The 25,074-nt window shown below is 36.1% G+C and overlaps 2 protein-coding genes across 2 annotated transcripts; one reads left to right on the top strand and one right to left on the bottom strand.

The window, feature by feature from the left end:
* Positions 1 to 4,709: 4,709 nt before the first annotated feature.
* Positions 4,710 to 6,212, bottom strand: LOC311068690 (uncharacterized protein). Its single transcript, XM_084091297.1, has 5 exons — positions 6,101 to 6,212; positions 5,679 to 5,742; positions 5,439 to 5,509; positions 5,160 to 5,204; positions 4,710 to 4,897 (listed from the first exon to the last, which is right to left on the bottom strand). Exons 1-5 carry the CDS (start codon positions 6,179 to 6,181, stop codon positions 4,805 to 4,807), a joined length of 354 nt encoding a protein of 117 aa, XP_083947423.1. The 5' UTR covers positions 6,182 to 6,212; the 3' UTR covers positions 4,710 to 4,804.
* A 574-nt stretch (positions 6,213 to 6,786) lies between these two features.
* On the top strand, positions 6,787 to 24,676 carry usp46 (ubiquitin specific peptidase 46). The gene is made up of 9 exons (XM_084091477.1): positions 6,787 to 7,129; positions 11,903 to 11,983; positions 15,175 to 15,388; positions 17,401 to 17,642; positions 19,967 to 20,043; positions 20,144 to 20,227; positions 20,985 to 21,182; positions 21,531 to 21,609; positions 22,095 to 24,676. Exons 1-9 carry the CDS (start codon positions 7,094 to 7,096, stop codon positions 22,194 to 22,196), a joined length of 1,113 nt encoding a protein of 370 aa, XP_083947603.1. The 5' UTR covers positions 6,787 to 7,093; the 3' UTR covers positions 22,197 to 24,676.
* Positions 24,677 to 25,074: the final 398 nt, after the last annotated feature.

Raw genomic sequence — 25,074 nt, 5'->3', positions numbered from 1 at the left:
TTGCATGAACGTGGCATCCAGTCCAATCCTGTACCACATTTTACATCTGGGTCACATCAAAGTAACCAGACATGGTCCTGGAAGACAGCCGACTGGCACTTTGTCCAGATCCAATCACAGTCCTGTGTGAGTATGGCCCAACTCTTCAACGTCCCGCATGGTACAGGCCAAAAATAGAGCAAATGTTCTTGTTTGGGTTTAAATTTCATGACATAGAGGTTGTTTGTTACTCTCAGAGTACAAAGCTATGTGTATTCTTCTGCCAATACAGATGAACCATTGACCTAAAATACTCTGATAGACTTTCCTTCACTTATTCAATGGCACCGCAACACTGTGATTCCAGAAGGAATGACTCCAATGAGTCAGTTCTTTTACTGAATCAAATACACACAACTAATCAGTGTAGTTACTGACTTTGGAGGTTTCACCATTACAACAACTTATTGGTCTTTAAAAATGTCTGCCATTAATTTAGTGATCAAATTTAGCACTCTTTTTGAAATATTTGGAATTACCATTTAAATCTGACTCATTTTCAAATTGTTTGTCAAAAATCAACATCTCAAGAAAATGTTTTGGGGTTTCTAATCAAAATATGACTTTCTGTTACAAAACAGGGCATTGATTTCATACATGTCCACTGTAGAGGACACCAGGACTTAAATCATGTTTATCAGGTCTTTTGGGAGACACAACAAGTGAATATAGAAAGAAAGTATTGATCAATATTCCTATGAAATATTATATTATTATGAAAATGTTGCCAATTATTACTCCCATTATTGCCCCAAGAAGACATTAATCTGCAAATGTGATACAGTAGATATATTGTATTGAATGGGAAAACCTATTATGGTCATTTCCCCCCACATATTGCATAAAGTAAAATGGTAGTTATATCAGTTCATTCTGTTATATCTTTCATAGTTGAGAATCAACATTATACAAGATTTGTTTAAACAAAATCCTGAAACCTAAAAATTGATTGGTGAATGAAAAAAAAATCCCATTTTCTTTTGCCTATACATGTAATTTCATGTCTTTTTGTTCACAAGTCCTGGTGTCCACTTCAGTGGAGATAGCATAAAATATGAATAATATATCTCTTTTCAAAAATGTAAATTTTTTCCCAGTTGTTTCTTATGCCCTAAATGATGTAATTACATGAAAAATACTTCAAAAAACTTTATATATATGCAATCATCAAACATTAAACAGCATATAAATCAAAACTGTCTTTGGATTTTCTCTGCTTTTTGCTCAAAATGTTGTTTATTTAATGAAACTTATCCACAAAAAAAAAAAGAATGCATGAAGCTAGAATAAAACTTTTTTTTAAGCAGAGGGTCTGTTCTTTCTTTTGATATATTGTATGTTCAGATATTCATACAACAAAATATTCTGGGGGCCATGAAACTTGTGAAAATGATTAAAAATGCTGGCGCTGGCTAGCAAAGTTTTTCTAAAACGTTGACAGGGAAAGAGTTCATGTTAGTTTAATGCATTAACTAACGTTAACTAAGGAGCCCTTATTGTAAAGTGTTACCATTTATTCCTTACAAATACTAAAAGAATGAATAAAGCTATCATGAAGCAGAATTCCTCCATGGTAGCGAAGTGCTGAATTGGCAAAATAATTAATATGAGCTACATTCACAATGTTTAGAAGAACAAAAGCCACAACGGTTTATAATTATGGTCCATAGGCATAGTGTTTCCAGACATCTTAATTGTATATGTGTCTATCAAAAGTGATTCACAAAATAGGCCGTAGCAAGCGGAAATCTGCCAATCACAGAACTCTTAAATTTACCCTTTGAACATTCCATATACCATAACATCCAACATTTGCCATCTGCCCATCACTAGGCCTCTATGGCAAGAAACACTAAGAAATTCCTTGAATTAAAGACACAATAGTTGTCTTCCTGTGCAGAGGCAAGTGTTTGGGTTCTGTGCTCAAGTATTCCTGTAAAGCCTGTGCTTTCTTTCTAAAAGGAAAGTATTGTTCTCTCCCTTTTTGAAAATCATGTAACATCCATACCATAATGTTTGATATTCAGTTTCCTCTTCCTCCTGTCTGTTCCTTCAATCACAATGAAATTCACAATGCATAGAAACTGTAACTAAGGACCCAGTTTGTGTAATGAAACCATTAATCACTTCTGTGCCCATCAATTTTACTTTGCCCTGAATGTTAGATAACCAAACTACTGTTTCAAGTTTTACTGTTTCAAACTACTGTTTTAAGATTCTGTCTTAATATCATTTTCTATAGTGCGGTCAGTCGCTCTAAACTTACGTCAACACAGAATAAATCATGTGAATGCATTATGTTGCGTTTATAATCTGATTTATTGAGCATTAATGATGTTATGCCTTCTTATTTTCTACAGCTAAGTGTTTCTTTTATTTCAGGCACTTTTATATCCCAGGAGTTGGTTTTATTAAAACTTACAATCATTTTTTTAATCTTTTTGTAATATAAAGGGAACCTTTTGTCCTTGGCTTTATCATTTAATTTCGCTACTTTTCAAATGCCAGTTATTTACTGGTATTTTTTTGTTTTAAAATATGACAATCCATCGTAAATATATATATATATATATATTACACTCCTTTTTAATACTTACTATGTGAAAATTATATATATATATATATAATGTGGTATTTTACATATATGTGGCACATATATGTGGTATACATACAGTATATATGGCCAAATTTTGTTGTCCCTAACAAGTGTACTTGTTTACCAAGGAAACAGTGAAAGGTATGCAATAAAATGAGAAAAATAATATATACATTTTTCGATGTCCATATTTTCAAATCTAAATTTTAAAGTATTTAAAAATATTTGTGCACTGTAAAAAAAAAAAAAAAAAAGTTCCACCTATTACAACTTAAAAACTTAATTTCAGTTGCTGCCTTAAATTGAAGTATAATCAAATTGGTTGTACAAGTCATTTAAACTGAAAATATATTAGTATATTAATGTGGAGTTATTGGCTTATAAAACATTTTTAGTGTATTTATAATTTATCAAATGCTAGTGAAGAAATTAGCAAGGCAAAAGAGTCTTTTTATTCCAAAAATGTCATTTCCAGGAACAAAATGCTAAATACACAAATATATATTCACCAGTTTAGTATCTTTCTGTGCTGCTGATTTGTGAGCTACTTCTACCTGATCAAATCTTTTAGATTTATATCTTGATTTTTTTTAATTGTCTTAGCTTATTTTCATGCTTGTTTCTTCATATTTGAACTAATTTTAAGTCATCTTAGCCCCCTGGTTGAGAACCGCTGCTCTAAAACAAGAGTAGGGCACTGCACTGAGGGGAAAGACCTATATGGCCATGTGTCAGAGCTCTGTGATGTACAACAGTGACAGGCACTTTCCATGTGTGGTAAAAGTAAGCGGTTGTGCTATGCAGTTCTGAGGCCCTTTGTTTGTTAGTTCAGCTAGTTCTCAATTTATTTTACCCCCTTATCAGGTGCTATAATCACATAAATCCTGTTATTGTAACATCTGCATTCAAACTTACATCATTGTCTATTTCAGTAGAGGTTCTCAACTGGTGGGTCATGATCCAAAAATGGGTCGCAGGTCTGTTCTGATGGCCACAGTAACAATATCCTTTGCCGCAAATCAGGAAGATGTCAATACAAAGTGACACCTTCATTCCCAAAAACAATAAACATAAAATTAAAGGTAAAGGAAAATATGTCCCAATTACATTAATTACGTATTCAAGTCCAATGATGATAAATATGATTTGTGAAGACCACAAACAGCAAGTTTTGAATGGTGCAAATTACTTAATAGAAAACTCAAATGCAGAAACCAAAATAGTAATGTTAACAGATTTTTATTGAATTTTGTTACCTTGCAGAATCAGTTGTATTTCAGGACTATTGATATTTAAGTTGCCAAATTCATTGCAAATTCTGGCATCTCATCCTAAATATTCTTTGAATTTCAACATTTAATACTCCATTTTGTCATACTGGGATGGAGACAAAAAGTGAGTCACTCTGAAACAGGACTTTATTCACAGCTCCCATCTGGAAGACAAAAGCATCAATAGCTAAACCTCCGTCTAAATAGTTCCTGCCTAAAGCTGTGCAATTTATAATAGTCCTTCAAAATGGTTAGTCACTGTACGAACGAGTCTCACTGTAAGATCTGTTATCATTAATGTCAAACCGTACAGCCATGAAAACACATTAAAAACGGATGCACACAAGTCATCCGGAGTTTTTCCATTTATCAATGACACATTCTGTGAAAGTGAGCTGCATTACATGAGGGATTGTAATGGTGTCTACAAAGAAATCTCCGTTAATTTTGGTCATGGCTTGTCTTGAACAACCAAGACAACTTGGTCATCATAAGAGAAGTTACACTGCAGGACTGAGTCAAATCTTGACACTGCCAGAGTTTCACAGTCAGGAGGTAAAACTTGATCACAATAGTCAATCAGCATGTCAAACTAATGATCAAAGATTTTAGCCTAGGATCAGAGGAATCTTTTAGGATTTACAAAATTTGTCTCAGATGGCCAGAATCAGTGTACCTGGCTTAAATTTGCTAAAGTTTCTCCAAGAAAAACACAAATACAGATGAATCATGGCCACAAAGAGTACTTTTCTCCCTGAGAGGGTCATGATTCATGACTTGATGTTAGAACAAAACACAAAAGCTAAAGCAAGCATCTCTTTATTGTTTGCAAGTCATAAACTTCAAAACATTTATACTATACATAAACATGGTTTACAATAGTAACGCCACCACTCATTTAAGGCATGCTCCACTCATACTGCGTCACTATGAGGAACAAGCCACCACGATCACTGAACGTGTGTCCCAGGAATGAAGCCATCAATGGGATCTGTTGAGAAACAAGAGGAAAAGCCTTATTTCACGTTCAAATCAAGACAAATCAGATTAAACTACTGAATTTAACACTGAATCCTGATATACATGTTTCTTGCGACAGGATCCAGGCACAGAGAAGTGACCTCTGACCTAGGTTTTAGCAAGAGTAGCTTACTGTACCCCCCTATCATGGCCACTAGAGACACCAACAGCCTCCAGAGGGCAAAGCAAAGGAGGGAACATTAGTATTTCAGACTGGTTGTATAAATACTCACCTCATGACTGTGGTTCTTCTGTTTTCTGCCTTTGCAATGTATTAGCTGCAAAATAAATTCAGACCGATGAGCAGGCATCTTACCACAGAATTAGCACAACTAACTACTTCAAAAATTGTTTCTCCCGACAGGATCCGAAGCAAGGATTATTAAGCCAATACTTCAGGTTTTTGAGAGAATTCCTCTACCCCTCCGTGTTGATCACTCAAGACATGCAGGACTTGAGTGTGCAATAAAAGGGGCTAACAACTAGAAAAACAGGTAGGCTATATCACTTACCAAAGAATTTTTAGAGAAGGATTCTTCAGCACGAGTGTGGCCTTGGCTCAGGGCCAAACCAATATAGGAGCCTAGACATGAGGATTGAAGAAAGAGAAAAGAGACATCAGTAATAAAAATGCATAAATGTGTTTTAGAGCAGAGCTTCCCTTGAGCAAGATCTGGAGTAATAAGAGAAAGATTTCCCCCTTTTGTTTGTCACTGAGGACCTTAAATTAAAGTTGAGAAACGCTTCCTTACCGTTATAGTGAACATCATCGAAACCTGCACGTTTCTCTTCAGTCAGGGGGTTCAGATGGACAAACTATTAAAAGAAAGAACACATGAATGTAATCTGCATCAGCGGGGAGACAGGCCGCACATTCGCCACGTGCGTCCACGAGCCACACGTGGCCTTCCTGCACATCTGGTGCACACTTCCACATTATGATCATGGTTTAATACCAAGACGTACAACATGTTTTAATTAAGCCTTTACTGTTTTTCTACTAGCTATTTCACTTTTCTGTGCATTTTCGATGCTAAATTAATATAACTGAAACTGTTCTAGTAAACAGACTATTTACAGCACAATTTACATGTAAATGTAAACTGATGCATAACTTCAGACAAATAAGAAAAAAAGTATTCTAGTACAAAGATCTGTGAATGCAGACACTTACCAGGGCCCATGTTGCATCCGATCCTGTGTGAGATCTCTGCGAAATGAACACATGTGACCGCTGCGTGGAATTATGGGACATTTAAAGAGACCGCCTCCTTTTCATTTCCGCGATTCAGTTCTTTTAAACGGTTCATGTAAAGACTAAACGATTCCGAGAATCGCTTGGACGAGTCAGTCCGATTGGTGAACTAATAGCTCAGACTGGTTTTGGGAAAAGATCCGACTCAAAAGAACTATAATTCACGAATCAGACATCGCAATCCAGCGGTAAAGTAAATGAATGACAGTCAGCAGGGCATATGAGACCGTTTTTACAACAAAAGGGTCATATTCACAAACTATTTCTCGAGAAATTCCCTTTTTATACATTCGCATTTAAAATATTGCGCCTGATATTTATATGTATCAGTGTATGTGATGTACAAGAGTACCTAATGTTACCGTTTGGACGAAATGTATAAGCTACCTTTATAGTTTCTTCATAATTCATTATTTATTTTGAATGTAACTTATTGTAAAGTTGTGAACTGTGGGACAACCCCATAGGACAACCCGCAGACCCACACTATCTAATTCTATTGGCCACAACGAAAGTTCGAACGAATGTATTCGATATTCATTGGTAAATCAACCTGTCAATCAACTGAGCAGCGTTTCATGTCGTATACAACAAATGCACCAATCGCGTTTCAGTGGGCGGGGTTTTATCGCTAATCCAGGATGTGAATGTTTCGTTTAGTACGCACAACTGGCAAAGATGTTTACAATAAATATATTCTGTATTTTTATTCTTAGTTGCAGTGGCCATGAAGAAAACAAATAGCCGTAGACGTTTATCTCTCGCTTTGTTTGCACTTTGCATGAGCAGCGGGAATTGAATGGTCACTGATTGCTGTCCTCGGTTGGGATTGCAGCTTGGCCTGTCAGTGTACTGCTGTTACTATCATGTTTAATTCATAAAGATGGCAACGAGGGGCACCTTATAAACTAAATGACTGTCAGAAACATCGCCTCCATTTGTAATATGGTAAGTGAGTGGATACTGCGCTGGCTAGCTCTTACGTAATGATGGTTGAATGGCTTTCCTCACAATCAGGTGCATGACCTCATTTATGAGCTGATGTATGCATGGATCACCGCTGTAATGAACCCATCTATCATAACTAGAAATATTTACATGCTCACATAATAAACTGAAAGTGTAAGAAATTGCATAAAATGTCTTTACCTAAAGAATGCTCAGGTTAGTGTCTGTGTTTTTATCTTGGAATTTTAAACGATAAAACAGTCTCGGTGATAAAATAGTATGCTAGTCTGTTTTTAATAGGTATCTATAATTTTTGCTTCCTGAAATGTAAGTGAGTGGCTGTGTGCTTTGCATAAACATTTACTCTCTTTGAATTGCTGTAATGCCAATTTGAAAAATTAAGCTATAAAATGTGTTGAAAGATGATTGCGTTTTAAAGAGCTGATCTTAAAAGAATAGTTCACCCAAAATGAACATTTTTGTAATGTACAGGTCACTTCGTTCTATGCAGTTAGAATGAATGGAGACTGCACTTTCAAAATTCAGAAAGGTTGAAAAGGCACCATAAAAGTATCCAATATTGACTTCTGAAACTATATGATACCTTTTTGAGCTGTTAACCACTGAAACGACATCAAGGGATTGAGAATATGTCTGATTTATCTTTGTTTATATATGAACTAGATGTTTTTTTAGTATTATATATTGGTGGCCAGGGCTTGACATTAACTTTTTTGCTCACCAGCCACTGTTCCAAAGTTACTAGCCATTTAGCCTTTTCACTTTTTCACTGGCCACAATTTTGACATTGATACCATGGGGAAAAACTGCCATATAGATATTTGTAATATTATCTCATAATTTGGCATAAGGTATATTAGGCTGCTGTCACTTTAAGACCTGACACATGGATCCATTATACTGTTACACATGCGTTTTCTTTCGACTGTTTACATTCACTTAAAACATATCAGACTGTCTACGTGAATACTCGCCATGACCAGCTATTTTTTGTGTATTTGACTGTTTAAGGTCAATGAGCAGAGAAAAATAAATAAAAATGTAGTACTGAGAGGATCTATTTTTTTGACAACACTACACTGCTTTTAGTTTATTATTTCAGGTGCCTTTTTAAAGGACTAGCCTACAATTGAATGTATATAGAATTCAACCCACCAAGGGGGCTGCGTTACACACCACTGCTGAAATCCAGATAAGAAAATTATATCAATATAAAGCAGATAAATTATGGATTATTTCCTCCGGTTGAACCACTTAAAATGCACGCTGAGGGTTTTGATTGGTGCGGTCCGCGTGACTTGACACATCAAGCATACGGCAGATTATGCTCACTTTAGAAGTTTTTCACTGAAGAAAGAGGATATAGGAATTGTAATTTGCCATAGGAATGTTAAATTAGTTTTCAAAGTTAAGGATCTTTTACTGGTTCAAAGTAGGCTATGATTTTGAGAAAAGAAAGATCTAGATGTTTCCTTGCAGTTTACTTATGTTCTGCAGTTAATGCTTTAAAATAAAAGCAGTTAAACTTTTCAGTTAGTTGCCAAGGCAAGTTAGGCAACATTTCTAATATTTGTTGTTTTTTTTTAAGTTTCAGATTTTCATCTAATATTTGTGTTTTATATGATCTCACTAATCCTCCCTGCAGTGCTTTCTGTAGAGCCATTTTAAAAAAGGGGTTTAAGAAGGCTAATGTGAGTATATTATTTCATTGCCTGAAACTGGCCTGAACCTCTAACCACTGTCAGTTGTTCATCCTTAGATAATTGCAGGTGCTGCGTCAGCCAGGGCTAGATGTGGTTAGGAACATGAAGAGTGAATTATTCACAGCATGAGGGGGCTCAGACTTAACGTCTGACTGCTGTTTAGTGCTAGTTATGTAACTAATGGATGGACAGGGTTCATTTGTTCATCGGCATGTGTTTGGGGCCACGTCTTGTAGTGGCTCATTGACCATGGATACAAGGCAAGCTAATGAAATGTTCTTCTTTATGTCTTCCATGTTCTTTCCTGCTTAAATTACTTCGATTAGTGTGTGTTTGGTGTGCACAACCGCAGGTCTGTCCTTCAGTTTGAAAACATGAGTCTATAGACTGGTGCAGGTATGACGTCACTTTGCAGGCCAACCGGCAGTTAGCATCACGCTGGTGCCCTCGACAAAAACCGGGATTTTCCCATTTTGCTTTTGGATTATCTAAAAACAAGCTCTGTGAACATCAAAAGTTTATAATACTTGCACATTTTATCCATCAAGATAATCACAGATGAACAAAATTTTTATGAATTTTGAAGCCTATAGGCTATAAACGAACTACACCACGGTCCCACGAATTCAACGTCACCATTCCTAAGCTTCCGACAACTCTTTCAGTTTTTATCTAAAAACATTTTCCCCGAGCGTTTAAGTTAGAATAGTTTATAAGAGCACAATTATAAGCATAACAAGGCTGTAAAAGCGAAATGAGTTTACCTTTACGGCGTGATTAACGTTTAATCTCCTCGACAGCCTCTGTAGTCTCATTTAGCCTCTTGTTAGCAACCGCCTTTTTCAAAACACGTAACAGCTTCAAAAAATCACGAGTGGGGTAGTATTGATGTATTTTATGTCGGTGAATAAAACGTGAAAGTGTCATGAGCTTGTGTTCTCCACTGACCTTATTTCAGCCATTTAACCAAATTCAATTCCCCATTCAAAAAGAAAACAAAGTGTTTGTCATGCCTGCACCACTCTATTACGTGTACTTTAGTTTGAGAACATGCGTCTGGCAACATATTGCCTTATGTATTTGTGTGTGCTTGTGTTTCTGAGCAGAAACATAAGATGGCTTAGCTGACAATTGTGTGTAGACAATGAGAAAATTACCCCTATTTAAAGTCAAATGTTGCCAAAAATATCTTGCACAATGCCGCATTTATATTTCAATAGGCAATAAAGATCTATTAGTGCTGGAAATGAAGGACTTTGCGGATTCATATTTCCTACAGATAAAAGGATGCTGTCTCAGTCAGGTTAATAACTCTACACTAGACAATGCACAGATAGAGAAAGGGGCTATTTCCCATCTTTCAACTGTCAGTCATGGTCTTGACTTAACTGATGTATGACTTTGATGTCTGGATCCAATTGTGGTGTTTAGTCATTACCTGATCTGCTCATTCAGAGTCATCCAGAGATATGTTGGGTTATAAAAGGGCAGCCATTTCCAATACTGTTCTAAAGTTTAAGGTCGGTAATATTTGTTTATGTTTTTGAAACCAAGCTCTGTTACCAGTTTGAATGGATGGTCACTGGACTCCAAAATCAAATACGTAACTGCATATTGTGAATGATATAAGGAGTTGTATATAGTTATGTATGAGAACTTTTTTCTAGATGATTCTGTAACTAGATCAGAATCTAAATTGTAAAATTTACCACAATAAAATGGCTAAACTTAAAATGAAAATAAATAAAAGTTATAGTAGTATATAAATAATACTGAAATAACGTTTGCCACACTTGCCAATGGTGAGTGAATTGACAAAGCTTACCAGCCATAATTATGTCTTACCGACTATGATATAGGCCTGAAATTATACAAATAAAAATATTTAGCAAAAAAAAAAACAGAACAGGTCATTGCCCCACTTGCAGCATCATGTACAAGATTACTCTTTTTAGCTATCTTTTAAACTGCCTCTGTCATAAAAATGTGAAAGCACATTGTGATTTTGTTCCTAATATTTCCATTTTGGTTGCATTAAAGGATTAGTTCACCTCAAAATGAAAATTTCCTGACAATTTACTCACCCCAATGCCATCCAAGATGTTCATGTCTTTCTTTCTTTAGTGGAAAAGAAATTAAGTTTTTTGAGGAAAACATTTCAGGATTTTTCTCCACACAATGGACTTCAATGGCAACCAAGAAGTCCAAATCAGTGCAGTTTCAAAGGGCTTTGCACAATCCCATTCCCAGCTGAGGAATAGGGTCTTATCTAGCGAAACGATCGGCCATTTTCAAAAAAAATATGTATATACTTTTTAACCACAATTGTTTGTCTTGTGCTGGTCTGCGACGCGCCACATATTACGCCATCACGTTGGAAAGGTCACACTTTTTTTTTTAATAATATATTTTTAAAAAGATATCGGATGATTTTGAAGTTGGAGGAGAAAATGAGATGGAATTTTTCGCCCTTCCTTACTTTTTTGAATCGGAGTACACAGACAAATAACTTAGATAGATGACGTGAAGCGTGACCTTTCCAACGTGAGTACGTAATGCGTGGCGCGTCGCAGACCAGCACAAGACGAACAATTGTGGTTAAAAAGTATATACATTTTTAATTTTTTTAGAAAATGACCGATCGTTTCGCTAGATAAGACCCTATTCCTCAGCTGGGATCGTGCAGAGCCCTTTGAAACTGCATTGATTTGGACTTTGATTTGGACCATTGAAGTCCATTGTGTGGAGAAAAATCCTGAAATGTTTTCCTCAAAAAACTTAATTTCTTTTCCACTGAAGAAAGAAAGACATGAACATCTTGGATGGCATTGGGGTGAGTAAATTGTCAGGAAATTTTCATTTTGAGGTGAACTAATCCTTTAATGCAAGGAATATTTAATGTGTTGGCATTAAGAGAAAAATTTAAATATAATTATACTGTAGCTGTGAGTGTTTTCACTTTGTTTTAAAAATTCTAAATGAGAATGAATATTCAATATAATTAACAGATATTATTTATTTTTTTTCCTCTCTCTTTCTGTCATTTCAGGGCACCAATGCCTCTGCTCTGGAGAAAGACATTGGTCCAGAGCAGTTTCCCATTAATGAACACTACTTTGGATTGGTCAACGTAAGTATCACACAGCGCCAGTCTAACCCTAAAACAAACACATGGCTTCACACGTGAGCCATTGATGTGAAAACCTGGTTAGGAAGCAAAAAAATATACATATGGTAACTTTTTGCATATTTGTTTAGTGAACAGAGCCTTTCTCATTTGTGTGCGTTATCATGCCATGTTGTATTGCTTAGTTTTATTTATTGGAAATTTGGGGGACACAACAACATTGAGGCAAAACAACCACCTTAAGTGTTGAACTGGTGAAAAAGCACAGTTCAACCTTGGCAACCCACTTTTTTTGTTATTTTTAAGAAAAGGGAGCAGTTTGTTTGTACTCTTCTGCTAAATATATTAGCATGTGATTTTCACTGCAGAACAGGGCAGCTTGACAACATAGTATTTATTCCTGCTGCCATTAGCGCAGCTGGTATGATTAATGAACATTACTGTTGTTCAGCCTTGAAGCTGAATCTTTCAGGTCAAGCTGCCTCTTGTTTTGGCAGAACAGTAAATTCAGTAAGGAGATCCACAGAAATCAGGTCACAGTTATTATTTTTCTTGCTATTAACATATTTAGATTAGAAGGAGATCCACAAAAAATAGGTCACAGTTATTATTATTGTTCCTTTTTTTAGATTAGAAGGAAAATTGTCACCCTGATCTAATGAGAATTGCAAAATGAAGGAACTGCTTTAATTTTAATTAAAGTCCCTCTGTGGTTTTTAATGTTGTTTATATGTATATGTGGTGTTTTTAATATGCCAACACCATTGCTGAGTATTTTCTCCTTAAAACTGCAGTGAAAAAAAGACAGTCTCAAAAACATGGTTTAAAATCGCTGATGTTTCTGACGTCACAAACTACCTTGTAACCAATCACGCCAATGTGCGGGCGGGCTTTAGCATATCATTAACTATGACCACTCTGAAGCAGTGAAGTCTCAAGAGAAGCCAGGTTATCCCGATATATTTTTCTGTTGATATAAAAAATCGGATAGATTTAGCACTATAGGTGTATGATGAACTATATGCCTTTCTCTACTGACTGATTATTTTTTCAGTTATGTGTCCGACGTTTTAAAGAGCGATACCACTGTGCAGCGTTTACCTCAGTAAGTTGGCCGAGTGGATCTCTGAGTTGGTGTGAGTGAGTGGAGGCGGGGCTAATTTGCATATCCATGGTTCCACGTATACTATAATTTGCATATTCATGGTTCCACGTATACTAAATGAAGCAAGGGTGTAGAATTGCATTCAAGCTATTTCAAGGCATGAAGAATTTTCACAGGAAAAACTTTTAAATATGTAATTATTTAGGAAGACAGGGCGGGACATATCGAACAGCTCCTCCCCTTTTATAAAATTGCCAATAGTTTTTAATTTATATCACAGCTCGGCCAGAGCCATTGAGCTTTTGGGAAAGCCGCAGTGTCCTCCTAATCTTTGTCCTCTGAATATCCTTCATATCACTTTAAAATATAGCATTCTGTGCAGAATTCAAATGGGTTCGATACGTTTTCTGGTATGCCCTGACTTGCGCATATGATCCGCTCTGTGCTATCATGTCTCTGGACCGGAGCAGACTGTGCGCGCTGCGGTGGTTCGCGTGACACTAATGTGAAACCAGACTTTAGATTCTAGAGAGCATTTGATTTGACAGAAAAACTGATGAGAAGCTGAAGTGCAGAGTGATGTCATCAAAAGCATTGATCCATATTGGCGGAAGTGAGAGACTGTACATTTTGAATGCTTATATCTTCTAAATGCAAATTTTGTCATTGTTTTGAAGCACACTAGCTTATAGATAACAGTAAGTCTAACATATTCATACTAAATGCCTAAAATGCAAAAGATTGACCAACGCAATCTACAAAGAGCAACGCAAATTAGCGTCTGGTTTAAGACATGCTTTTTTTGTAAATAATGGTGTAAATAATAGTAAATTGACCAGTGCAAATCTTAGTAAATCACCTTGCATGATTCAATTAAATACTCTCCTCCCATAAATTTTGCGTCTGAAATGTAAACTCCTACAAATGCATATACAATAAGATCAGCTGCAAAAAAATGTCAGCGCAAAATTTTCACAGCGTGTCTTTAGTTAATCCTGACAGTATTTTTTTATTATTTGTAACGCCAAAAGAGAGTTTGTGCTGACACGAGCTGATAGTAAATCTTAATGTGTGATTTTGTCAATGAGGGTGAGAAAAAGAAAGATGTGCTATATTAACATATAAATGATTTTAATTAAAACATACTATTACAAAGAAAAAAAGTTACATTATAAAATATTTATCATGCACTAAAAATTTCAAGTTAATAACAATTGTTTAAAAAAATGTGACTTGAAAACACATTTTTGAGGTTCAGTTCATTTCCAAATAATTACTACATTTAGATTGGTGTGAAAACATTTTTAGCGCAATTTTCCCCCGGAAAATGCGCTGGTTAACTCATGATTTCTGTTCTGTGCGTCTGTGCGCACCAATCTTGCACTTCTATCTACTCCTCAACCAGACCACCTAGAGACTTCGGGTTTTCGGCATTATGTTAAGGAAGGTCTAATCTCGGGAACGCACAAAAAAAATCCAGGAAAAGATTTACTATCTCTTAGTGTTGTGATCCCATGAGGTGAGAAAATTGCGCTAAAACACTCAACGAGTTTTTATTACTTGTTTTTATTATTGTGTTCTCACGATCATTCATTGCTGTCACTTCCGAGTACTCATTACATGATTCTGACCCTCTTCTTCCTATTATTTTCTGTCATATCTCTGCTTTCACTGTCAATAAAAATGCCAAAAAGCCCCTAAAACCACATCATTGTCAGTGTGTGTGGACAGGAAAAGGCCTTTGGTAGGGAAACAATGCTCTGTTGTCACAGTAACAGCTGTGTAGGTCATGTTTTTAAAAGCATTTGATTCCACCATTAGTTTTTTCAGCCCTTTGATTTGCTTTTAGCGGTGAGCAGGGAGTTTTTCTATGTCTTTCTTGATTGTAAATGTCTCGTCTAGATCCACGTTTGTTTAACCCATGCATGCTTCTTCCCTGGTGCACCTCCAGCATAGACTGTTCCAGATTTTATCTCTCGGTTTCACAGATCAGATTTAATTGCGTCCTAAGTGTTCTTTGTTTGTTTCCCGCTCAAGAATTGATTAGCTCAACCTAAATGAATTCCTCTCTTTGTGTCTTTTTCTCTAGTTTGGGAACACATGTTACTGTAACTCAGTGTTGCAGGCTCTGTATTTCTGCCGGCCGTTCAGGGAGAATGTGTTGGCGTATAAAGTCCAGCAGAAGAAAAAGGAGAACCTTCTCACCTGTCTGGCCGACCTCTTCCACAGCATCGCCACGCAGAAGAAGAAGGTGGGCGTGATCCCCCCCAAGAAGTTCATCTCACGTCTGCGGAAGGAGAATGGTGAGGGGTCGAGGTTTAGCTGGTTAGCATGGCTTAGTTAACCCCTGCTGGTAGACAATGTAACTACACCATTATGAAGACGAAAGCATCTTTCTCCATTGATGTCCATTTAAAAGTAGTTGTGAAATTGCAACATTTACACACACACACACACACACATGTGCAGTCACTAGTGAAGGATGTTCTTTTTTCCCATATTTTGTGTTTTCCATTTTAATTTTTCTGGATTCTGTTTTATGATTTAATTAAATTGTAATCATCAAAATGTCCACGTTTTCTGCATCCTGCAAATCATAGGGACCTAATTCTTCAAATTATTAATCGCAATGCATTTACAGCTTAGGTGATTGGCTCAAAACCTATATCTGCAACTGAGTGCTCATTAACAAATAGGCAGATTTTGAAATCACAAACTTGCTTTGAGCAGCTTCCATTGAGATGAATGGGAATGGATTGCGCTTTCCAGGTATAGACCTCCTTGAAAATAATCAAGAAGCTTCAGCTGCAACCAAAACAACTTTCATAAATGAATAGCACAACTTCTTCATCTGAACTGCGATCTGTTCGATCTTAATCAGAATAGATGCCATATTTGGCTCTATCCATCCAATTTTGTGTCCCTGGAAATTCATGAAACAACATATTTCCAATGTTGACTGAATGATCGACACATTCACAAAAGAAAGACATATTGAACAGACTGTACTGTCCCTGTTTTCTTTCACATCAAGATAAATATGGTGTCTGCTATGACTAAGCCATCTGTTGTCAAGCCAGAATCCCACAAAACTGCTAAAATATCCTCAGATACACTTTGATGTTGTTCATATTTGCAGAAAAACATGTTTATGAGAAATTTTAAATCTGCTTGTGTATCCATTTGAAGGTAAAGATATTAACATGATTTTTTTGGCAACTAATAGAGCTATTGCTGGCGTTCAGACAGGGGACTATGTGAAAAATCAAATCTGTGCACTAACAGTAAGCCTCTGTGTGATACGCTGAATGAGAGGCAGGTGTAACAGATCAGGTGTGTGTGTTTTGAGGGAGAGGGGAGGGATAATATGTAGTATAAAAGAGGATTTGTTCTTCTGTCTCATTCCAGAAAAGGCCCTCTCTATGAATTAACAATACAGACCTCTATCAGAGAGACGTCACTTCACCAGCTACACACACTCACAGAGAGTTAGGTATATGATTGCACATGCTATGGCATGTACCGACATTGTGCTCAAATGTGTGACCATAGTGTTCCTCTCAGTTCACATGATCACACCATGTCCAAAATGCTACCTTCACCTTTCTGTTTCAAGAGTCAAGCAACTTTTTATAGAGTTTGTTTTCGCTAGAACTTACATAGACATTAACTGGAAAAGGCAGAATTTTTTTTTTTTTACATGATTTAGGCTAAAGAAGCTTGATTTACGAGGCAATTGTTGTCAGATGGTACTTCTGATTTGAAATATGCTATTGAAACAATGTTGTAAAACAAACTTTTGGAGATTTCAATTTTATTCCCATTTAAGTGATTTATTGATCTACTTGAGAAGTTGCAAGGAAACAGATGTAGTGACCAATATTTTCTTACGAATTGTGATGTACCAGATGATCGAAAAAGGGGAAAAAAAGGTAGGCCACCGATTTGGTTCTATCCATCGGTTCATTCGGTTGTCGATTGGATGGAGGCAGATCTGAATGTGACCTTGCAGGAAATAAGAAAAGGTCGGGTTTAAGAGGAAAAAATAGTGGTTGATTCTCTGCGGTGGTCGTGGATTCACTGGAAGATCGAGTTATGAAATTTTAATTAAAACCTATGACCTAAAAATGTTTTTAAATGAAATATATGCATAGATTAATCTTTCACAGTAAGATCAATAACATGCATTTAGAAAGTAGATTTTTTTTTCTTTAATTACATAGAAAATAGTCGCCTGGGGATGCTACCAAAATATCCACCAAGTAAACTGATATGGATTGATATCTTACGTTACACTTTCTGGCTTTTCCTATAGACCTGTTTGACAACTACATGCAGCAGGATGCCCACGAGTTCCTGAACTACCTGCTGAACACTGTGGCTGACATCCTGCAAGAGGAGAAGAAACAGGAGAAACAGAATGGACGGCTGAAGAACAACGGCACTGCCATCGCCACGGACACCGAGCCAGAACAGAACAAGGCCGAGCCCACCTGGGTTCACGATATCTTCCAGGGCACGCTGACCAATGAGACGCGCTGTCTCAACTGTGAGACGGTATGAGTGCTGTGTTACCTGAAGTATTTGCTTCATACACAGATGCAAATGTTGTTGAAGTGCAGTTCTGCAAAAAGAGTTTACATAACCCTGATAGAATCTGCAACGTTTATATACAGTACCAGTCAAAAGTTTGGAAACACTACTATTTTTAATGCTTTTGAAAGAAGTCTCTTATGCTCATCAAGCCTGCAGTTAAAAACAAAAAAAAACAAAAAAAACAGTAATATTATGAAATATTATTACAATTTAAAATAATGGTTCTCTTTTTTAATATACTTTAAAATGTAATTTATTTTTGTGATGCAAAGCTGAATTTTCATCAGCAAGTACTCCAGTCTTTGGTGTCTTATGATCCTTCAGAAATCATTCTAATATGATGATTTATGATCAATGTTGGAAACAGTTGTTCTGCTTAATATTTTTTTATAACCTGAGATACTTTTTCCAGGATTATTTGATGAATAAAAAGTTAAAAAGAACTGTATTTATTTAGAATAGAAATCTTTTGTAACAATATACACTACCGGTCAAAAGTTTGGGAACAATAACTTTTTTTTTTTTTAAGAAATTAGTACTTTAATTCAACAAGAATGCGTTAAATTGATAAAAGGTGATGGTAACGATTTATATTGTTAGAAATGTTTTTATTTTGAATAAATGCTGTTTTTATGAATAAATGCTGTTAACGTTTTACTCATCAATGAATCCTGAATAAAGTATTCCAAAAAAATATATTAAACAGCACAACTGTTTCCATCATTGATAATAACTGAGTATCAAATTATCATATTAGAATGATTTCTGAAGGATCATAAGACACCAAAGACTGGAGTACTTGCTGATGAAAATTCAGCTTTGCATCACAAAAATAAATGACATTTTAAAGTATATTAAAAAAGAGAACCATTATTTTAAATTGTAATAATATTTCATAATATTACTGTTTTTTTTTTGTTTTTTTTTGTTTTTAACTGCAGGCTTGATGAGCATAAGAGACTTCTTGCAAAAGCATTAAAAATAGTAGTGTTTCCAAACTTTTGACTGGTACTGTATATATATATATATATATAATTAAAAAATAATAATAAGAGGGATCTCATAAATATGTATTAGTTTGTATTCTATTGTTTAATTTATTTTATTTAGTTTTTTATTTAAAGGTGGGGTATGTGATTCTTTTTTTTGTCCATTTTTTCAAAATCACTTGAAATCCTATTCCTAACCCACTTACAGCCACTGAGTTAGAAGCACTGAAATTAAAATTAAGCAATTTAATCATCTGTGGAACGGGAAGGACTCGAAAAACTCCAGCCAATCATTTCCAAGACCACCTAGAATCATTGGACAGTAAGTTCGTCAATCAAACGGTCGTACCATACCCCCCTCCCCCCATACCCCTCCCTCCACACGAATGGGTGGAGTCAGGGCCAGCGTTGGAGGAAAGAAGGTAGGACCATTTGAGTTGTGTATTTTCAAAATCTGCCGGCCGTTTTGCAAATCCCATACCCTACCTTTAATATAGCTGATGGAGCTATTTTACAGATGTTTCAGTGTATTCCACAAGAAATAAATATTGTACCATATTTATTAATGCCAAACATCACAGAAGGCTGTAAGCAATATAAAGAATATTTTTCTGGATAATTTGTTTAAAATTAAGTTTTGTCTTGTGAAATGTATACTAATATCTGATATGCAGCTTTTTCAGGGCAATACTACTGTACATAAATAAACTTAATATAAAAATATACTTAAATGATTTAAAAATGCAAAACATTTAAATTCTAAAAGGGATATGTAAATGTATGAGCAAAGCTATATTTTGTTTTTCAAAAACATCAGAGTACTCTTCTGTTAGACAGCCTTAGAAGGACTGTTTGGTTTTTTTGCTAAATCATTGTGAGTGGTCTTATACAATGACATTCGGTCAATCGCTTGAACTTTGCTGCCTGAGGAAAGAAACTGTTCTCTGTTGATTAACCACCTTTTTCTTCTCATTAACACACTGCCACTCGACTCGACAGTGCTATCAGTGCTTTAACACATCCTCGCTCACATCTTCTGCAATAAGTGCAAGACAACAGGAGACAATCGGGTCACCAGCCCATTCACCTTAAACAGCTGAAATCGTAGAAAGGCGTCGCCAAAATGCGTGATAAACAGTTCCCTCTAACTCTCTACCCCTCGAAGATGCTTGAAAACTAAGATTGTCTCTGTGGCGATGGAGATCAGAGTTTCTGAAGAGGTTTTGTTAATGGGGCATAGATGTGTTTTCTCTTCTTCCTCAATATGTAGCTGATTTGTTTCCTGCATTTTTACAGGTCAGTAGCAAGGATGAAGACTTTTTGGATTTGTCTGTAGATGTTGAGCAGAACACTTCAATAACACACTGTCTCAGGTAAGCAAACACGCACAATGACATAACAGTAATCAAACATGTTGATGGACACAACCAGTTCTTCCCCGCTGTGTTCATGCTTGTCTGATGGCTTTTACAGGGACTTCAGTAATACAGAGACCCTGTGCAGTGAGTATAAATACTACTGTGAGATGTGCTGTAGCAAACAAGAGGCACAGAAACGGTGAGCGTCAGGGGATGTGTGTTGATATGATGTGGTAGGGCGTATAACTACTGTTCAGAATGACATACTACTATACTTTCCATGTGGAGGAATTCAATACTCATGCTAATGGTGTTAATTTGAGTGTAAACATTGCAGCATATCACCTGATTTGCTAAAGAAATAATGTGAATGTTGCAGACTTTCCCCAAAAACTGTCTAGTTTATTAAGACCAAAGGACTCAGTAAGCTGAAATACTGCAAAATTTGAGTAACTGTTAAGTGAACAATTTAGTGACTCCATAGTATTTTAGCAGTATGTTTACTTTGCGTAAGATTATTAGCTATGATTTTTAACATTATTTGATCAGACTGGCACAAGTGTAGACATTTTTAGACAAAAAAATAATATTTTTTTTCACGATTGGAGAATTATATGTGCAAAATTGTGATGTGACAAAAATGTAGCATATACTGTATGCAACATTTCTCATTACTGTTAATTATACTATGTAAAAAGTACAGTATGCCAGTCTTCCGTTCCAGAATAAGTTTGTGTGTCATTTGTTTTAATAATGTAGTTTTTGTAATATAAAGTATTATTGTGGCCTGTAATTACATAAGTAATTAATTAATAATTAATAGATTAATGAAGTCTGTGTCAGCAGTGTGGGGAGAAAAGCAGTGGTGCTGCTCTAGATACTGTAATGTGAAAGTATACGTGCCAGTGATTTTTGTTGTTGTTGTTGTTTTGTGATTGGGCTTGTATGTGTTGCAGTATGCGTGTGAAGAAGCTGCCCATGATCTTGGCTCTTCATCTGAAGCGCTTTAAGTACATGGAGCAGCTGCATCGGTACACTAAACTGAGCTATCGTGTGGTCTTTCCACTGGAGCTCCGCCTCTTCAACACCTCTGTAGACGCCGTCAACCTCGACCGCATGTATGACCTTGTCGCTGTGGTGGTCCACTGTGGCAGGTGCGAGAACTGTCAAACATGCACATCTGCAACATATAAAACAGACTGACTTAACATTGTCATATTTGATAAATATTGACAGTATAAGCATAGTCTCAATGCACTATGCTGCGAATAATTACGAATTTGTCGTAGTCTGAAAGTACACCATAATGGTAATGGTTTTTCTTCAAGAATAATGTATTTATCAGGAAAGATAAATGTAAAAAAAAAAAAAAAAAGATGTTTGAAATCTTGAATTTTGGGTGTTTTATGTCTTTATTGAAAATATTCAGTTTCTAAATATTTAAAATATGATTTGATTTCCTTGAAAAATGTAAACACTGCCTCTGTAACTCTTTGTATTAGTGGCCCAAACAGAGGGCATTACATCAGCATCGTGAAGAGTCACGGCTTTTGGCTGCTGTTTGATGATGACATTGTGGAGGTATGCACCTTCTTAATATACAGTATACATATACACATATATATTTATACCCACACACACTTTTGGTTTAGGGTTATTTCCGTGTAATTTAATCAGTGTAAGTTATTACTACAGTAAGTACTTGATCAAGGCCACTAAAATAAAGTATTACCAAAAGGTTTCTTGTGCTGCAAATATTAGAAGCATATTGATCCTGTGACACTGAAGACTGGTGTAATGGCTGCTGAAAATTCAGCTTTGTCAGCACAGGAATAAATTACATTTTAAAATATATTAAAATAGAAATTCTATTATGTTTTTACTGTATGTTTAATCAAATACATTGAACATAAGAGACTTCTTTCAAAAAAAAAAAAAAAACCCTACTGAACGCTAACATGCAGACAAAATATAAACCCTAATGCATGCAGAATATAACGTTCCTCTTTCCTGCTCTCTCTCACCACATTTTTCTCTATTCAAATCTATTCTAATTTCTCTCACAGAAAATTGATGCACAGGCGATAGAGGAGTTTTACGGTTTGACCTCTGACATTTCCAAGAACTCTGAGTCGGGATACATCCTGTTCTATCAGTCCAGAGAATGAAAGAGCAGAGGAGGAACACGAGAAGAAATCAAAAGGAAGGGTATACATGAAGATGACGTCCACTAGATTACTTTTCCACATCCTTCTCCTTTTCCTCATCTCATACTCAGGGTCTCCAGCTGAGACTGAGTGCCAAAAGCCCTCTTTAGTCCCATTTGCCAATATGACATTTCCCAGAAGTCCCTTTCTCCCAAACTCGCTGCACACTGGGGGAATAAAACACATCTTTAAATCTGACCCTCAAGTCAGTCACCTGCATCTGGAAGGCACTTTATAAACAAAAACAACAATAAGTAACACAAAAGCAACACAATGAAAAAAATCACAACATATACTACAATACTTGTGAAAACTTGAAGGAATCAAAAAGCTACAAACGGAGCAATGAGTCCTGGTACTCCATGGATTTCACCATGTTGTGGGATTATAATTCTGAGCAGTCTGTTACATGAGTGAGTGTATTTCTGTGTGTGTGTGTGCGTGTGTCTGCATTTAGACAGTAAATGCAGGCAGCTGCTCTGAAGTGACTTTGCTGTTCATCCAGAAATAGTTGCAGTCTTGTTACCAAGAGCGTTTTCAAAAGTTGTCCTGTTGAAATCTCTTCCAGTAACAAAAAAAGGGCAGAATTGCAAGGCTGAAATGCTGCTTTTGTCTCCCTTGCATTCTTATCGAACACTGTTGTTACCTAACTTCAGTTGTAGGTAATGGCCTTACATAGATTTAATTCCTGATTTAGTTTAGATGTTGCAACTTGGTCCCTAGTCATTTATTAGAAGTTGGATGACGTGGCATTTCATTTTATCATTACTTTGAGGTGTTAATACATGAAAGTCTGGGCCACAGATATGAAATGCAACAGCATGCAGCCTTGAGATTTTTCATTGCGATCTGTAAAGTCCAGCTTTAGCTCTTATCGAAGGATCTGATACGACGTCGCTGTTACGATAAGACAATGCGCACAATTATTTCAACTTTGTGGTGAGTGGCATTTTATCTGAGAGGGCTTTTACTATTTAATATACGTATAAGAGGATCTGTCTTCGAATAAATGGGAAACTTTATCGAAGACAGTAGGGAAATGTACTGATAATCCTTAATTTTGTATATAAATGGGAGAGAGTGACTTCAAACAGTCACCGAAGGGAAACAAGGTGCAATACAGGGACAAGATGAACATTCCACGCTCGTTTTACGCCGACATTTCTAAGCTCACAGAAACACTAACAACTGATCGGTACTCCCGTTTCTTCAGTGTATAGCTTTTTAATGTTTTTGTTTGATTTAGATTAATGTTTTATAGTCATTTACTGTTTTATTCTCTCAGAATCACTGTAAGATGGTTCTCTGAGCAAAAGCAGTCCACAACTAAAATTCATGATTTGCCTTTTTCTGTCCGTTCAAAGCTCGTTCAGTGTAACAGTAGAATAAGTGATTAGAAAGAAAAGGTTTTCTAGTTTTATCTAGATTCTAGAGCCCATTCTAAGTCTGTGGTACTTGTATTTTCACACTCCTCGAAGATCATTTTAATATGTAATTATATGTTAATGCCACACTACATGCAATATAGATGTATGAACACTGTAACAAGACAATGTGAGATTGACTATGCAGTGTCTGTGCTTGCCCTGTTGTTTCCCAGGCTCGACAGATGCTGAGTGATTATTTGGGCGGTAGATTTGTTCATACGCAGTTCCCCAGTGACATTAGCAGAATGCTTGTTTCTCAAAAAGAGGAGCATATGTGGTTGTTTGAAGATGTTTTAGTGGTACTAAGACCATGTATCTTGTCCCATGCCTGTTCTTTTGGTTCGTTAGGGATCAAAATGAACAGAAATGTGCCAAAATTGTCCTTCAAACTGAAAAACGAAAGAGATATCTCTGTGTCATGAAACTGTACATAACTATTATGTAGACATATTGGATAGAAATAAATTATATTTTTAAAACACTAAATGATTCTATTAAAAAGGACCTATTATTCGCAAGGGGAAGTCATGGTTGCAAATGAAGAAATTACAAGCTGATTACTGTTTGTTGGAGATTTTATGATTTCAATCAGGTCCCTTATGGAGACCTGGATCATTTTTAAGTTTGTTCTGTAGAGTAGACTAAACTAAGTACTGTAACTTCTTACTACTGTGGATTGAATCCCCACACACACACATACATGAACATCTGGATACGTTGAAAACCTATTAGACTGTCACTTTTCACAGTTACACACCTTGTATGCAAAAACACACTTGTCTGTTTTGTCCTCTTTTAATGTGTGTATTTTTTTTAGGTCCGCAAAAGAAATGTACAATGTGTGTTTGTGTGTCTGAGAGAGAAATACCAGGACTCAAACTCTAATGGAAAGTGTGATAACTGTAAGTGCACTTTATCATAGCAGAACCAAAAAGGTTTCTCATAGGAACTGGAATCCTGACTGAGATTATTTTGGTTTATTTTCCTTTCCTCAATAAATGAAACACAACTTTACCAGCTGTGGCTCAGCAGTGATTTTTTAATTGTGTGTGTTCATTTGAATTATTATTCTACTTTTTGTGGCTGACACACGTTTTTATTTTCCTCTTCTGTGACTAAAAATATAGGACATGGCAATTTTGTACAAAGACACAAAAGGCTTTGGGCAGAAAACAGCAGGACGAGGGAGTGAAAAGAGAGAATAATAGATTCACCAAGCGATCGAAATGATGTGAAATGAAAATCCTGTTTACAGAAAGTCCTTTATGAGCCTAAAATGCTGATGCATCAACAGCAACAAACTCTGTGTGTGTGTGGGGGGGGGCATGTGTGATGTCTTTGCACACATGAAATGAAAGAACACCTGCGACAGAGCGAATAAGGTTTCTCTTGAAAATCAATGTCTTTTGTTT

The sequence above is a fragment of the Abramis brama genome (genome assembly GCF_963993115.1).
Source record: "Abramis brama genome assembly, chromosome: 18".
NCBI lineage: Eukaryota > Metazoa > Chordata > Actinopteri > Cypriniformes > Leuciscidae > Abramis > Abramis brama.
Note: the sequence above shows the minus strand (reverse complement) of the source record. Positions and strands in the feature narration are given on the sequence as shown.